We start from the raw sequence: 16542 nt of genomic DNA, 5'->3' as shown, positions 1-16542 counted from the left end.
GTTTTGGATTTGGAGCCGACTACTTGGTCATGCGGGAGCCACAATTCCCACCAAGGAGTCAAGCAGCAAATGGCCCACAGAGCCAGCACCAACAAGTTCTTCTTCAAGCCCACAAAAGGAAGATGAGACCAAAAGATATGAGGGGGGGGGGGGGGATCGGGGATCCCTTGCCCCCATCCGCACCTCCCTAGGTGCGCGGTGCTTCCCTGCGCAGAAGCTCATGATGTTATCATAATCCGAAAAGTGGGAATTTGTCTAAAACTTCTTAATTTATTCTAAGCTCTCTTTTGACTTGCTTCGCTTCCTCATTGCTATCCTTGAATACAATGTCCTTGGCAATTCTATATTCCCCCTATCAATGCTTAGAGGTTTATGGCTTGCTTGCAACCTCTTTGGGATTTCTCGTTCCACCCTGAAAACATCCGGTAATCAATCTATTGTCCCAATACCATAATATGCAAGTCTGGTGAGCGAAAGCATGCCACCTAAGTAGAGTTCCATGGAGAGAAATCCAACCAATCTACATCCTCAAGAGAGCACGAACGGGGAAGGTTTCAGAGATGACCTCAAATTTTAGCCAAGCAGGCACACATGCATCCCCCATGTTTACCCTTCCTTGATGAAGAGCAGATAGTGAATGCTAGTGTTGGTGGGTGGCCTCCCTGGTTGGGTTTGTTTGTAGAAAGGTTACTTGCAGTGTAGCAATTGGTTTTAAGCGCCTCCCCTAGATCATATAGGTGCTGAAGAGAAGTAGCAGAAAAGTGAGTGGTGGGACTTTGTTCTAGCTTAAAGGCTAAATTCAAGAGATGCACCTTCAGAACATCTCATTTTACAAGAATTCTGAAATGAGATACTCTCTAGGCTACCCACCGTGGCTTCTACATCTCATTACAAGATGTCCAATCAATAAAAAAAACCTTCCAGTGATTTGTTATGAAGTTGCTCAGATGAAGTTAAGATCTCTGCCATAAATTGTTCGTGTTAAGGGGAGTTGGCGTATCATGTTAGTTCCCAATTTAGAAGAACCTTGTTTTCCAGTTTTTGCTTGATCAAGGCTCTTAAAAATGTTATGTCCTAGCCGACTTGCTTTTATGGGTTAACTTTCATGTTTCCTTTTACTCTTGTGCTCTCTATCCTTCAGTCCTTGGCACCCACTAGAATGATTGGCAGTCCATGTGTTGATTAGTTCAACCATACCTTGTCTAATTAAAGGACGTTATATCATTGTTGTTGATTTTTAGTGAATCTTGAGGCTTTATTAAAAATTTATGTACATGAGATAAGAATCTAAGCTAAGGTTTGTTATATCTTATTAATTATTTATAGATGTAGAGGAATTTGTGAGACATTGCCAATGCACAAAATTTCCAAGCAATCAAGACAGTGTCATTAAGACCAATGATGGCCACACGAGCTTTTGCTAATTGGGGGGAAGTGATTTTGTTGGACCAATCAAACTCCCTACTAAGAATGCACATGAACAATATAACATAGTTGACACATTATTTGATCGAGTGGATACAAGCAAAACCAACAAAGTGTAACAATGCTAGGAGAATGACAGAGTCTTTGCTTGAGAATATGTTTATGAGATACTTGTGTAATAGAGTTAATTAGTTATAGGGACACTCATTTCCTTAATGAGGTAATTGGGTTCTTGACATCTGAGTTCATGACTATGCACAAGAAATCCATCCTCAAGCTAATGGCGAAGCGAAAAGAACAAACTAGACTCTATGCACAATCTTGACAAAAATTTGTGAGGAATCAACGGATTAAGAAAACAAGGCTTCCATCAATCATACTACATAATTAGTATGTGCTGCTAGTCAGATCAAAACAATGGATAATTCTCAAATGAAGGAACTTTGTGTCGGAGGTCAGATATGAGAACCACACGAGCAGGACGATTTCCCAGATCAGCAAATGCCCAGGGATGTTGATTCCTTAGCGCTTCAGCAAGCTCACCAACTGCTTGACGGTTTTCAAAGTTGAAGATATTTGTGTTATTAGCCAGTGGTGCTGCACAACCTTGAGATGCAAGAATGGTATTCAGCAAAGCCGGCTTCGAGTGTTGCGGATTGGCGCCTCGTGCATTAGCCAAAACATCATCGTGCCAGAACACAATAAGAATGGGATCCTCAACACCAGCATGCTTTAAAGCCTTGTAAAAGTCTTTTCTCATTTCTCCATTAATGCCAAAAACATTGCACTGCTCTTCCAGAGCGGAATGACAAAGGCATCTCAGGAGATGACCCATCTGTAGGGTAGAAAAAGTCACAGCTGCATAAATATATATAAATGTAGTGTGATTTCTCACATATAAATTAATCCTTGAGAAAAAAAGTAAGTGCATTCATACACATGCGTACACACCAGAACGTATTTTCTCTTAAGCATGGTCTCTGTATCTGTATGCGCATAGATACCCGCATACAAATCATTCTGAAAATCAATATGATTAATGAGCAGATTGACTCCTGGAAATTCCAGCATGTATGTCCATCCAACCACACTCCAACAACACTCCTTCCACTGTGCACAGATAGCACAATACTTGTAGTACTTGTAGGTTGTGAGGGCCGCTTCATCACCGGTGGATTAGAGCCATCATCACCCCCCACAGGAGACGACTGCCCCGCCACTTTAGTTTCTCTATCTTACAGCACCCCATGAGAGAGATACTGAAATGAGAAGATTACACCAGTCTTATGCTAGTTGTAGATATTATACACTTTTGTTGTACCTCAGTAGGAGTATTTTCCTTTCATAGCTGTTTAGGACTGTTTTAGGACTTTTTTAGTCCTTTTTGTCTTACTTTTGATGAGACACCATCAGCTGTGTACTATGTTTTTTTCGCAGAGATACAGGAGCTAGAGATCTTTCATTTCTTCATGAGTAGAGATAGCCCTGTCTCATAGCGGCACTTCAGATAGCCCCGGACACCGACACCTATTGCAGACCCACAGACATGGCACACATATGCAAAGGGCCTATACCACGCCCCACAGTAGCCACCTATACCTCAGCCACAGGAGCCTCGACCTACCACAGCTAGCTTCTTTACCCACTCAATGGTACAGGAAGCTATCCGCCGACCATATGGGCCTGCAAGGTGAGCATCTCATATATGCAGTAGATTCTTTGACTCATTTTCTTGCACACCTGTTTAACAAGGCACTAGCGGAGGGTTTGCCTACGGAGTGGACGATGCACACCATTGTGCCGATTCACAAAACAGGGGATATGCTCGATCCGAGCAACTACAGGACGGTTATGGTTGGCCACGTGCTGGCCAAACTCTATGGTGCAGTGTTGGAGCAAGAGCTTAGCTTATATGCTGAGCGAGCAGGTTTACGCTCATCAGGGCAGGCAGGCTTCACGAGAGCTTTCTCTACCACTGACCATGTATTCACTTTGAGATGTATGATTGAACAGGCTAGAGTGAGGAAGAGAAAGCTCTATTGCTGCTTTGTGGATTTCCGCAAGGCATTTGACACAGTACCATGAGAGAGGCTCTTTCAGCGCCTGCAGTCTCTTGGCATACCAGCAGATATGACATGGGACATCTATGCATTATATGAGCAAGTTTTTGGGCGAGTCAAATGTCCAGGAGGTATGTCCGAGACTATTGCTAGCACCATTGGTGTGAAGCAAGGATGCCCACTTTCCCCCACGCTATTTGGGTTATACATTGATGAGGCGGCTGACTTCATTACACGGGGAGGCGGAGATGGAGTTGATTCAGCCGGTACCTCAGTACATATTATGCTTTATGCTGATGCTATTGTATTAGTGTCTGAGTCTCCAGGTGGTCTACAACAGCATCTACATGCACTCGATGATTTCTGCACACAGAGGGGTCTTACTGTGAACCTTGGGAAAACTAAGGTTATGGTCTTTCATACATCGAGACAGGGCAGAAGTACTCATGACATTATCCAAGAAGAGTTTGCTGCGCCTCCTATGATGGTAGAGGCCATATTTCAAACTATATGCCTGCTAGACAGATTCAGAGAGATGCCACATGACAGATTGTCATACAGAGCTTTTGAGGCATCTAGACAGCTGACTGAGGTAGGAGACAGAGGATCATGGTATGCACAGGTCACACATTGGTTCTCACAGCATGGCCTAGACATGGATCATCTACCACCATTCCAGTATGACAGGGATGCACCACATATCCGTCTCTCTCATAGTGAGAGGAACAGAGTATTGAGACAGGATCTATGGCAGCTCTATACACGAGAGACATGGATATCACCTACACAGCCTCTTCCACCGAAGATGCTATACTACAGAGATCACTTCATGAGTATCACTGATGATGGATTTATAGAGAGGCCTAGATACATGGAGGGCTTTTTACCACATGGCTCCCGAGTGGCTATTGGTCAGCTTAGAGTTTCATCACACCGATTGAGATTGAGCCTGGCAGAGCAGCACGGATCCCCCGAGAGGAGAGGGTATGCAGATTGTGCAGAGAGGAGGTGGAGAGTGAGGAGCATTATGTATGCAGATGCAGAGCATATACAGCCATCAGAGAGAGATATCCCATTTTATTCAGAGAGCCACATTCCCTACACCAGATCTTTGAGGCAGCAAACCAGCGCATACTGGGGAGATTCATTCTAGACATACAGCGCCACAGAGAGACATCATTACAGGCTCAGACAGCTCCAGAGGGGGGACGACAGACACAGATTACTACATTTTTTCAGAGATCCATCCCACTCCCAGCCCCTACACGGCACGGAATTACTCTCCAGAGAGTAGAGACACTCAAAGCCCGCAAGAGACAGAGGACGCCTCGCTTCCGGACACCACGCCTATACCAGAGAGAGATGACAGAGATCAGAGATCAAAGCTCAGTTTCACAGAGAGGTACCCCCAGTATGGTACAGGATGGAGCTAGCTAGGTTGCATATCATGATTGTATACTCCATGCATATAGCTTTGCATTCTCCTAGTAGTAGAGCTCCATCCCCTCCACCACTCATTGTACTTATTGCACACCCAGATTCAGCTTTTTAGTTCAGTACTTTTTCATTTTGTTGGGATGACAGAGAATACCCCATACTGGTACACCAGTTTGTCTCATAGGTACACCGGTTTGTCTCATTTTGTTGGGATGACAGAGGATACCTCATACAGGTACACCGGTTTGTCTCATAGGCCGAGTTCGATCTTTTGGAAGACGTTAATAAAATCTTTCTTTCTTTCTTTCTTTCTCTGTCTCTCCCGTCGCCTCTCTCTCTTTCTCTCCCCGTCGCCTGCACTTTCTCTCTCCCCGTCGCCTACGCATCCCCTCCCCGTCGCTTCGTTTTGGTCGCCGTCTATGCTGCTGCTGCCGCCATGTGAAGCCCCAGCCCAATCCAGGTTATGTTCGCTACCCTTTCCTCACCCACCCTTACTCAAGCCTCCAAGGCAGCAACATAAGTGTTAGGGTTCTCTCTCTCCGAGGTACATCCAGATGGCCAACGGGTGCAAGCAAAGAGGAGATAGTCGAAATGGAGGATAAGCTGAACATCTCCATCAGAGAAAACAAGAAGACGGTGGACTCCGCCATCAACAACATCATCAACCGACTTTCCAGAGTCGAGAAGGAGATCGAAGCTTTACAAAAAGAGAGAAAGCTTGGAAAAGGGAGAAGGAGACTTGGGAGAAGGAGAGGGAGACAGAGAAGGAAGGAGGGAAGAAGGAGAAAGAAGCATGGAAAGAGGAGAAAGAGGGATGGAAGAAGGAACGGGACACTATGAAGGAGGAAATCGACATCCTCAAAGCGGAGGTGATCTCTCTACGGGACCGACCACCACGGGAGGAGGGGGAGATTGTGGAAGTTGACAAAGAGGCCATCAAAGAGGAACTCACCAAGGCAATCACCAAGAGCCTAGAAGGTAAGATGGAGGCAACAAGGGAGGGTTGGGTAGAAGTGGTGAAGAGGAACATCAAAAAGGAAGTGAAAGAGGATGCCCAAAAAGAAGGGCTCCAAATTGTCAACACCACCTGCGACATGCTCGTAGACTCAATGTGAGAGTCACGGGGATTCCCGAGGTAGCCGACTCTACCCCCGAGGGGGATGGGCGGACACTATGCACATGACTTGGATACTCACATGAGCGACTCCCCCCCTTCCTCAAAGCTTGGAGGGCCGGGAAAGACATGACAAAGAAGAGAGCTCTCATCATACAATTTCGGGATGTGGAGGCACGCACCATCTTCATGAGGAAGAGGGTCATACTACGAGGCATAGAGGGAGCTCCTATTTTCTTGGATGATGATCTCACGAGGATGCAGCTAGAGCATAGGAGAGCTTGCATGCCACGAGTCTTACACGCGAGGAGAGAAGGCAAGAAGGCCTTCTATCGAGATGGTTGGGTCATCATTGATGGCTGGTCCATGGATTAGCGGTTTGGGGCCTATGGGACACAAACCAGGCCACTGACAGAGATACACATGGCAGTATGGAACTATAATGGTTCACTATAGGTGCAGCCTGGACGACTGGAGCATGTTATGGTGAGGAGAGACATCATACTTCTGATAGAGACACATCAGAGCCCAGAGAGAGGGCTACCTCGAGTAGAGGGATTCCAGTGGGAGTCCGCATACACGAGGACCACATGCCAGGGTACCTCGAGAGGCTCGGGGGGAGTAGCAGTTCTATTCATATGGGAGCTACAGGGGAGACTGAGAGTGGTAGCACAGGATCTAGAGGCCAGATACATGTGGATCAGCTTACAGCTCTCACAAAACAGGGTTATATACATAGCCCTATGTTACTTTCCTCCATCAGGATCCTCCTATGTCATTACAGAGGACATGCCACAGGAGGAGGAGACAGGAGCCTCGCCATACACTTGTCTGTCAGAGGAGATTATGCATTATCGAGGTATAATGCCCACACACAGAGCAGACAGTGTGAGGTGTATGACTATGATGACATGGAGATCCTCCACCCTATGGATCCAGAGGAGATAGGGGCTAGTCGGGCATCACAGGACACTGGACCAGACAGAGGACATTATGGGGACCACTGTCACGTGCATCCCGCACTTGGATGCCATGTAGACATTTCTGTACAGAAGGTGCAAGACCTGGGATGGTGAACTGGTCCCATGTGAGCCCAGTCCGGGACGAGTCAGCCAGGGATCCATCTCAGTCGTCCGAGGTCAGGTGTGCATTGTCCTGCACATGAGTCCAAGGTCAGGTGTGCACTGTCCTGCACATGAAACAGTGCCAGTTCGCACTGTGAGTCTCCCTCTGGAATGATGTCAGTTGTTCTGTATGTTTGGTCTGCCACCAGATATCAGACAACTGTGTAGATGTAGATAATAGGCAGCAGATCTGGACACACGGAAGGTTTTGGGCCACCCAAAAATGGGGCCAAGCAGCCCCAGGACATGCCCACCAGCCCAAGGAAGGGCTGGGCAGGCTGTCGGCCAGCCCAAGAGGGCTTTTGGCCAAGCAGCCGACTGGCTCTTGGGCCAGCCCAGCCAGTTGGCTAGCCCTTAGGGCAGCCTGGCGGCCACCAGGCACTGCCCAGCAGCCTGCGCTGGACTGGACAGCAGCCCACAGGGGCAGCCAGGGCAGTCCAGTGTGAAACGTGGCACTTTCAGCATTTAATAGTATTAAAACCAGTCGTGGAGGTACAGTAAACCAGCCGACTGCTCCTGATGAGAAGTATAAATAGTGGAGGCCATAATCCCAATGATTCATCTCATTTTTCACCAAGTGCTCAAGCAATCCAAGGGGCCAAGACAGCCAAGGGCTTGCTAACGCAAAGGAGTGAAGGATTCAGGTCAAGGGCAGGGTATTCCCAGCCAAGAAAAGGTCCAAGATTGCTGTATTTTCTTTCAGTTTTTCACATCATTCTAATAAAGCAAATACACCATCCGTGGTGGGGGTCCTACAGAGGGTAATTGGGACCCAATATTGTGTCCTCTCCATCTCTCTCTCTCTCTCTCTATTTTCTGCACTTCTCCTTTCAAGTGTTGTGCGTTAATTTCCGTTGCGAAAAGAGTGCTGAATTCTGAGTTTTGAAGTTGCCGATCTTTCTCCGAAGCTTCCGCATATTACAATGGTATCAAAGCCTACTTCAAGGACAAAGATTCAGCAAAGAAACCCAGAAAATTTTTCTCGCTCGTGTGGTTGGTTTTTAGACGCCGGTGGACTACCCCTTTCGGAGTGACTCCTATCCCTCGAAGGACGGTTGGTTTTTGGCCTCCAGAAGCCTCCGGAAGTCTCCCACACAGATAGTGGATGGTCAGATTGCGTTCCGGAAAGGAATTGCATTTTCCTGCTATGGCGAGGTTCGGCGACGAGAGAGACCCAGAACCATGGGACTAGAGTGCACCAGGCAGCCCAGCTAGGGCACCCGGCTTGAGTGTCACAGACATGTTCCAGCAGATGATGCGAGCACTCGCAGAACAGACAGCCAAGTTGGATGAGCAGAAGGCGCGAATCTTGGCTCTGGAGGAGCGTACCCGCTCTCCAGCGTCGCGTTTTCCATCTCCTCCTCCCTCCTTCCGTATCCCAGATACCAGATCCTCGTCACAAGGACCCTCTCGCGGGGTCACAGCCGCAGCCAAGCTCCTTGCTTGAGTTGCAGATGCGTGCATTGGAGATCCGACAACGAGAAGACGACGCCATGCGACGCGTGGAAAACGAGCGTTACCTCAAAGCTTTGAACGCCAGATTGACACCGGCGACGCCCTCGAATCATTTTCCCGAGAAAATGAATTTCAGAAGTATAATGGTAAACTCGATCCCACAACTCTTTATTCATGGTTACATCAATTTGAAGCTTACTTTGTCACAGTGAGGAAAACAGATACTAAGAGAGTGATCTTAGCCACTTGGTACTTGGAAGGTGAGGCCATTCCTTGGTGGACTCAGTGGGCTCATGCCCACACCAGAGCAGGTATGGCAGCTTATGTGTGGGACGAGTTCGTCCGTGACCTTAAGCAGCGGTTTCTACCGCCCCACTACCTTGAGCGACTCGAAGACGAGTTCAGGGGAGCGCGTCAGAACGCGCAACCAGTCCTTCAGTTTGCCAATAAAATTTCGACCTTATGTCTGCAATTAGGCTTATCTGATACGGACAAGAAAGGGTAGTTTTTGTATGGCCTGGACACGCAAATCCAATGGGAGGTGCGTATGTTTAGGCCGCACTCTCGCTTGCGCAGAGTGCAGAAATGAAACACAATGGTGGCAAGCCCAAGACTTCCCAGCCGGCTTCTCCAAGGGCTAACACCTCGGGGGGGGGGGGGGGGGGGGGGGGGGCAAAAGCCAGAACCAAACGGGGTCTTTCCCAGGACAGAGCCTGGGAGCCTCTGGCTCCAAGAACTCGAACAATGCGTCTAAGCTTACTCCAGACCAGAAAGCGGAGGCACGCAAGACAGGTGGCAAGTTGAGTGCTGAGGAGCTTTCTCAGTACAAGAAGGAGGGTAGATGTTTCTTTTGTCATACAAAAGAACATACTTCTCAGGATTGTCCGAAGAAGCCTCCAAAGGCCGCCGCCGCCTCCACAGCTTCCGTGGTGAGCTCAGCTCCCACACAGACCCCAACCCTAGTTCTTCAACCCCCGGTGCTTCAGTTGGAGCAATTATTAGCCAGGAGCTCGAAGATAAGCAGAAGGGCGCCCATGAACAGGAGTATGAGCGCAATGAATTGCTCAAGTCCTTTGGCTACATAGGTGGCCAGAGAGTCGTCGTCTTGTTTAACAGCGGCAGCACGGAGGATGTGGTCACGGAACAGGCCGCTAGGCGTGCCCATTTCGAGCTGACTCCGATGGACAAACAGGTTAAAGTTTTAGCACAGGTGTGACAACGAGCGTCAAGTATGAAGCTCTAGATACTAAGTTAGTGATTCAGGGCATAGAGTTTGTGCGTGACTTTATGGTTGCCCCTCTTGTAGGAGCAGACATAATTTTGGGTATCCAGTGGTTTCACAAGTTTCTTCCTGATGTCAAGTGGGACAAGCACACGTTCCAGATCAATCGGAATGTGTCAAACACCCTGGTGACCATTAAGTGTGAGCCAAGTATTCCAAACTTTCCGCTCATAAGAGCCACTTACAGGCTAAGCCAGCACTCGGGAAAGGCGCACAGTGTGCGATGATTTACATTCAGACAGCCCAAACGGTGGCCAGTGCTTCCGAGAAGTCCTCGGTTCTCCATGGAGATTTTTCTTCAGGACAGCCTCCCTCCCCAGCTCCCCCCGTCCAGACCGGAGGATCATAGGATTGACCTCCTCCCAGGCTCGGAACCCCCGAGCAAGTTTCCGTATTGCCTTTCGAAGGCAATGGAAACGGAATTGGACCGCCAACTCCAAGAATTGTTGCAAGCTGGCTTCATTCGCCCCAGCGTGTCACCATTTGCAACACCGATCTTATTTGTCAAGAAAAAGGATGGGTCTTCCCGGTTGTGTGTCGAATATCGTGCACTCAACAAGCTTACTATCAAGAGTAGATTCCCGATGCCTCGAATTGACTATATTCTCGAGAGGCTGAATGGAGCAAAGGTGTTCTCAAAAGTGGATTTAAAGAGTGGGTACCACCAGGTACGGATTGTAGAGGGGGACATCCCCAAGACAGCCTTACGTACACAACGGGCCCACTATGAATTTGTGGTCATGCCATTTGGTTTGACGAACGCCCCAGCTACATTGAACCGCATGATGATGCGTGTTTTCCGGGAGTTGATTGGAAAGTGTGTGTTCATATTTATGGACGACATACTCATATTTTCAGCTACAGTTGAGCAGCATGACATTGATGTGGAGAAAGTCTTTAAGTTGCTGGAAAGCAACGAGCTCTACGTCAATGAAAAGAAGTCAGAATTTTATCTGTTCCAGGTGCATTACTTGGGATATATAATTAGTGCTAAAGGCATTCGACTTGATCCGGCTAAAGTGGCCGAGATTGTTAACTGGGAAGTACCGCAGACAGCTTATGACATTAGATCATTTGTGGGTATATGCCAAGCATATTCCACCCACATCGACAAGTTTTCTGATCTCTCGGCAGATCTCACCGATCTGCTTAAGGGAGTGAAAACAAGAAGGCAAAAAATTTGAATGACTCCACGAGCGTTGGAGGCATTCCAGAACCTCAAGGTGGCTTTATCAGAAGCACCTTGTTTAGCACTTGCTTCGTGGGACGACCCATTTCAAGTGATCACCGATGCAAGTAACATCGCAATTGGAGGTGTTTTACAACAGAATGGTCATCCAGTAGCTTACATGTCTCGTAAGTTACTGCCCGCCGAGAAAACTATTCAGTCTATGATCGTGAACTCCTAGCAGTGATACATGCATTGAAACATTGGAAACATTTCCTGTATGGCCGTGACTTCGAGGTTCGCACTGACCATCAGGCATTGCGCTGGATTCAGACGATGCAAAGTGCACAGTGGAGTGATCGACAACACCGCTGGTGTCAGATATTCCAGCAGTTCAGTGGTATGATTAAGTACCTTCCAGGAAGGGCCAATCCAGTGGCCGATGCTTTGAGCAGGAAGGGACAAGTAACTACGATTCAGACCACTAGACTTGACCTTGTTGGTACAGGACTAGAGGACATGAAGCACACGTACGAGGATTCCAAGGAATTCAGTACTCGGTGGAAACAAGCAATGGATGCCACAGGACCATTGTCACGTGCATCCCGCACTTGGATGCCACGTAGACATTTTTGTACAGAAGGTGCAGGACCTGGGATGGTGGACTGGTCCCATGTGAGCCCAGTCCAGGATGAGTCAGCCAAGGATCCATCTCAGATGTCCGAGGTCAGGTGTGCATTGTCCTGCACAGGAGTCTAAGGTCAGGTGTGCACTGTCCTGCACATGAAACAGTGCCAGTCCGCGCTGTGAGTCTCCCTCTAGAATGATGTCAGCGGTTCTGTGTATCTGGTATGGTACCGGATGCCAGATCACTGAGTAGATTATGTTTAGGACAAGTGGCCAGCCCATAGGGCTACCCCGGAGCTTAGTATGGGCATGGGAATGGTGTGAAACCATCCCCATGAGGGCCAAGAAGGCCCAGGCTGGACCCACCAGCCATGGAAGGGCTGTGGGACAGCCCTTGGGCAAAGATAAGGCTATTTTCAGGAGCATACAGCCTTTATATGGCTGTAGGGCATGTATGGGGCAGCCCATACAGGCTGCCCAGCCTTGGGATTGTGGACAAAAGTTGTGTCCAGCCAATCAGAAGCAGGCGCATCACTTTCAGCCTGTTAGGAAAAAAAGGCAGTATTTTTTGGGATTTAATTCAGCATTTATTGCTGAATTTTCACCAGTCGTGGGACATAGCCTATTTTTCAGCTGTCCGACTGCTCCTGAGGAGGAGTATAAATAGTGGAGGCCATAATCCCATCATTCATCTCATTTTTCACCAAATGGTCAAGCAAACCAAGGGGCCAAGACAGCCAAGGGCTTGCTAACGCAAAGGGGTGAAGGATTCAGATCAAGGGCAAGATTTTCCAGCCAAGAAAAGGTCAAGTTTTCTGTATTTGAAAAGGTCAAGTTTTCTGTATTTGTCTTTCAGATTTACATCATTCTAATAAAGCAAATACACCATCCATGGTGGGGGCCCTACAGAGGGTAATTGGGACCCAATACTGTGTCCTCTCCATCTCCCCCTTCTCTCTCTATTTTCTGCACATCTCCTTTCAGTTTGTGCGTTAATTCCGTCGCGAAAAGAGTGCTGATTTCTGAGTTTTGAAGTACCGATCCTTCTCCGAAGCTTCCGCATATTACAGTGGTATCAGAGCCTACTTCAAGGACAAAGATTCAGCAAAGAAAACCAGGAAATTTTTTCGCTCGTGTGGTTGGTTTTTAGACGCCGGTGGACTACCCCTTTCGGAGTGACTCCTGTCCCTCGAAGGACGGTTGGTTTTTATAGCCTCCGGAAGTCTCCCACACAGATAGTGGATGGTCAAATTGCGTTCCAGAAAGGAATTGCATTTTCCCGCTATGGCGAGCTTCGGTGACGAGAGAGAACCAAAACCATGGGACCAGAGTGCACCAGGCAGCCCAGCTAGGGCACCAGGCTTGAGTGTCACAGACATGTTCCAGCAGATGATGCGAGCAATCGCAGACCAGACAGCCAAGTTGGATGAGCAGAAGGCGCGGATCTTGGCTCTAGAGGAGCGTTCTCGCTCTCCAGCGTCGCGTTTTCCATCTCCTCCTCCCTCTCCTTCCGTATCCCAGATACCAGATCCTCGTCATAGGGAGCCTCTCGTGGGGTCACAGCCGCAGCCAAGCTCCTTGCTTGAGTTGCAGATGCATGCATTGGAGATTCGACAACGAGAAGACGACGCCATGCGACGCATGGAACACGAGTGTTACCTCAGAGCTTTGGCGCCAGATTGACACCGGCGGCGCCCTCGAATCATTTTCCCGAGAAAATGAATTTCAGTAAGTATAATGGTAAACTCGATCCCACAACTCTTTATTCATGGTTACATCAATTTGAAGCTTGCTTTGTCACAGTGAGGAAAACAAATACTAAGAGAGTGATCTTAGCCACTTGGTACTTGGAAGGTGAGGCCATTCCTTGGTGGACTCAGTGGGCTCATGCCCACACCAGAGCAGGTATGGCAGCTTATGGGTGGGACGAATTCGTCCGCGACCTTAAGCAGCGGTTTCCACCGCCCCACTACCTTGAGCGACTCGAAGACGAGTTCAGGGGAGCGCGTCAGAACGCGCAACCAGTCCTTCAGTTTGCCAATAAAATTTCGACCTTATGTCTGCAATTAGGCTTATCTGATACGGACAAGAAATGGTAGTTTTTGTATGGCCTGGACACGCAAATCCAATGGGAGGTGCGTATGTTTAGGCCGCACTCTCGCTTGCGCAGAGTGCAGAAATGAAACACAATGGTGGCAAGCCCAAGACTTCCCAGCCGGCTTCTCCCAGGGCTAACACCTCGGGGGGCAAAAGCCAGAACCAGATGGGGTCTTCCCCAGGACAGAGCCCGGGAGCCTCTGGCTCCAAGAACTCGAACAATGCGTCTAAGCTTACTCCAGACCAGAAAGCGGAGGCAGGCAAGACAGGTGGCAAGTTGAGTGCTGAGGAGCTTTCTCAGTACAAGAAGGAGGGTAGATGTTTCTTTTGTCATACAAAAGGACATACTTCTCGGGATTGTCCGAAGAAGCCTCCAAAGGCCGCCGCCGCCTCCACAGCTTCCGTGGTGAGCTCAGCTCCCACACAGACCCCAGTGGCTAACCCTAGTTCTTCAACCCCCGGTGCTTCAGTTGGAGCAATTATTAGCCGGGAGCTCGAAGATAAGCAGAAGGGCGCCCATGACAAGGAGTATGAGCGCAATGAATTGCTTAAGTCCTTTGGCTACATAGGTAGCCAGAGAGTCGTCTTGTTTAACAGCGACAGCACGGAGGATGTGGTCACGGAACAGGCCGCTAGGCGTGCCCGTTTCGAGCTGACTCCGGTGGACAAACAGGTTGAGGGATTTAGCACAGGTGTGACAACGAGCGTATGAAGCTCTAGGTGCTAAGTTAGTGATTCAAGGTATAGAGTTTGTGCGTGACTTTATGGTTGCCCCTCTTGTAGGAGGGGCAGACATAATTTTGGGTATCCAATGGTTTCACAAGTTTCTTCCTGATGTCAAGTGGGATAAGCACACGTTCCAGATCGATCGGAATGTGTCAAACACCCCGATGACCATTAAGTGTGAGCCAGGTATTGCAAACTTTCCGCTCATAAGCCACTTGCAAGCTAAGCGAGCAGTCAGGAAAGGCGCACAGTTGTGCGATGATTTACATCCAGACAGCCCAGACGGTGGCCAGTGCTTCCGAGAAGTACTCGGTTCTCCATGAAAAGTTCCAGAAGATTTTTCTTCGGGACAATCTCCCTCCCCCGCGTCCAAACCAGAGGATCACAAGATTGACCTCCTCCCAGGCTCGGAACCCCCGAGCAAGTTTCCGTATCGCCTTTCTAAGGCAATGGAATCGGAGTTGGACCGCCAACTCCAAGAATTGTTGCAAGCTAGCTTCATCCGCCCCAGCGTGTCGCCATTTGCAGCACCGATCTTGTTTGTCAAGAAGAAAGATGGGTCTTCTCGCTCAAGCAAACCAAGGGGCCAAGACAGCCAAGGGCTTGCTAACGCAAAGGGGTGAAGGATTCAGGTCAAGGGCAAGATTTTCCAGTCAAGAAAAGGTCAAGTTTTCTGTATTTGTCTTTCAGATTTACATCATTCTAATAAAGCAAATACACCATCCGTGGTGGGCATGTTACCATGTCAAGCCTCAGAAGCCACACATGTTCTGCCATTGCAAGCCTCACAAGCCACACATGTTACCATGTCAAGCCTCAAAAGCCACACATGTTCTGTCATGTCAAGCCTCACAAGCCATACATGTTACCATGCCAAGCCTCAAAAGCCACACATGTTCTGTCATGTCAAGCCTCACAAGCCACACATGTTACCATGTCAAGCCTCAGAAGCCACACATGTTCTACCATGTCAAACTTCACAAGCCATGCATGTTACCATGTCAAGCCTGAGAAGCCATACATGCTCTCTTGCCATGTCAGTGGGCTCACACCAGAGTCCTTCTTGGGGATCCATCCACATACATGCAAAAGATGTAAACTCCTATTGACATGTCAGTGGGCTCACACCGAAATCCTTCCGAGGATCCATCCACATACATGCAAAAGGAATATGCCATGGTATGAATGATGTGAGAAATCCTTCTCCACAAAATTGCCACAATAAGCACATGTTCACACAAGCCAGGGAAGCTCAACTGGCTCTCGATTGTCGAGGACAGCCCTGTATATCTTTGACCAACCATGCGAGCGTAGAATACTTGGTATGTTGGTTTCAAAACAACTCATATACTAGAATCAGCCAATCCATGATACTGATAAATAATTCATAATCTTGTAACCGCATATGCGACATATTCTAGCGTCCCATACCACTAGAATACCCCCCATATGAGAGCCTTGTGTAGGCGACAGTTCTAGCATCCCATACTGCTAGGAGTCTCCAATACACAAGACCAAAACTATAAACTATTTATCAAAACCACAGAAAAAACCTTTTCCAAAACCAACAATTAGTTATAGGCGTTGCGGCCATAGTACAAGAAAAGTAGAGATGCATTCTAGAAACAACTCAAGACGTTGTTGTCTATAAAAAAAATCTCTGCTTTCTTGAAACACACTTAGAAGAACACACTTGCTCCTTGCACTTTCATGCGAGGGTGAGTTTGCTTAAAAACCCAAAAAAATTCTGAGTATATACATAGATTGCTTGAACAAAAAAAAATACAACTTACAAAAAAGTAGTGCTTCACCGAAAAGGGAGCATGATCATCGAAGGATCCCAAAAAGTATGGCTCAAGCTATGCCAAAAACTATCCTCATGTACAAAAAGTTACTCCACGAAGAAAAATCCTCGATAATAGATGATCTCAAAGCTCCTGAGACTCGGTTGCATACTCGTCCTCTGAAGCACTCAAAATTATTAATTTTGCACAGTGATGTGACTCATGGTCGCGGAGGCCACAATA

At 48.0% G+C, this 16542-nt stretch overlaps 1 protein-coding gene and 1 pseudogene across 1 annotated transcript in view; one reads left to right on the top strand and one right to left on the bottom strand.

The window, feature by feature from the left end:
* Positions 1-1746: 1746 nt before the first annotated feature.
* Positions 1747-16542, bottom strand: part of LOC147622920 (uncharacterized) — a 23281-nt gene continuing 8485 nt past the window's right edge. Inside the window, exon 2 of the mRNA XM_086822723.1 lies at positions 1747-2260. Within this exon, the coding sequence (XP_086678849.1) occupies positions 1835-2260 (426 nt within the window). The 3' untranslated portion in view covers positions 1747-1834. The remainder of the gene's footprint in view (positions 2261-16542) is intronic.
* LOC147622921 (uncharacterized) lies at positions 5342-6783 on the top strand (annotated as a pseudogene).

Source organism: Cibotium barometz, chromosome 28, assembly GCF_041138505.1.
Source record: "Cibotium barometz isolate CiBa-2024 chromosome 28, ASM4113850v1, whole genome shotgun sequence".
NCBI classification, from domain to species: Eukaryota; Viridiplantae; Streptophyta; class Polypodiopsida; order Cyatheales; family Cibotiaceae; genus Cibotium; species Cibotium barometz.
The sequence above is the reverse complement of the archived record's forward strand: the minus strand, read 5'-3'. Positions and strand labels throughout refer to the sequence as shown.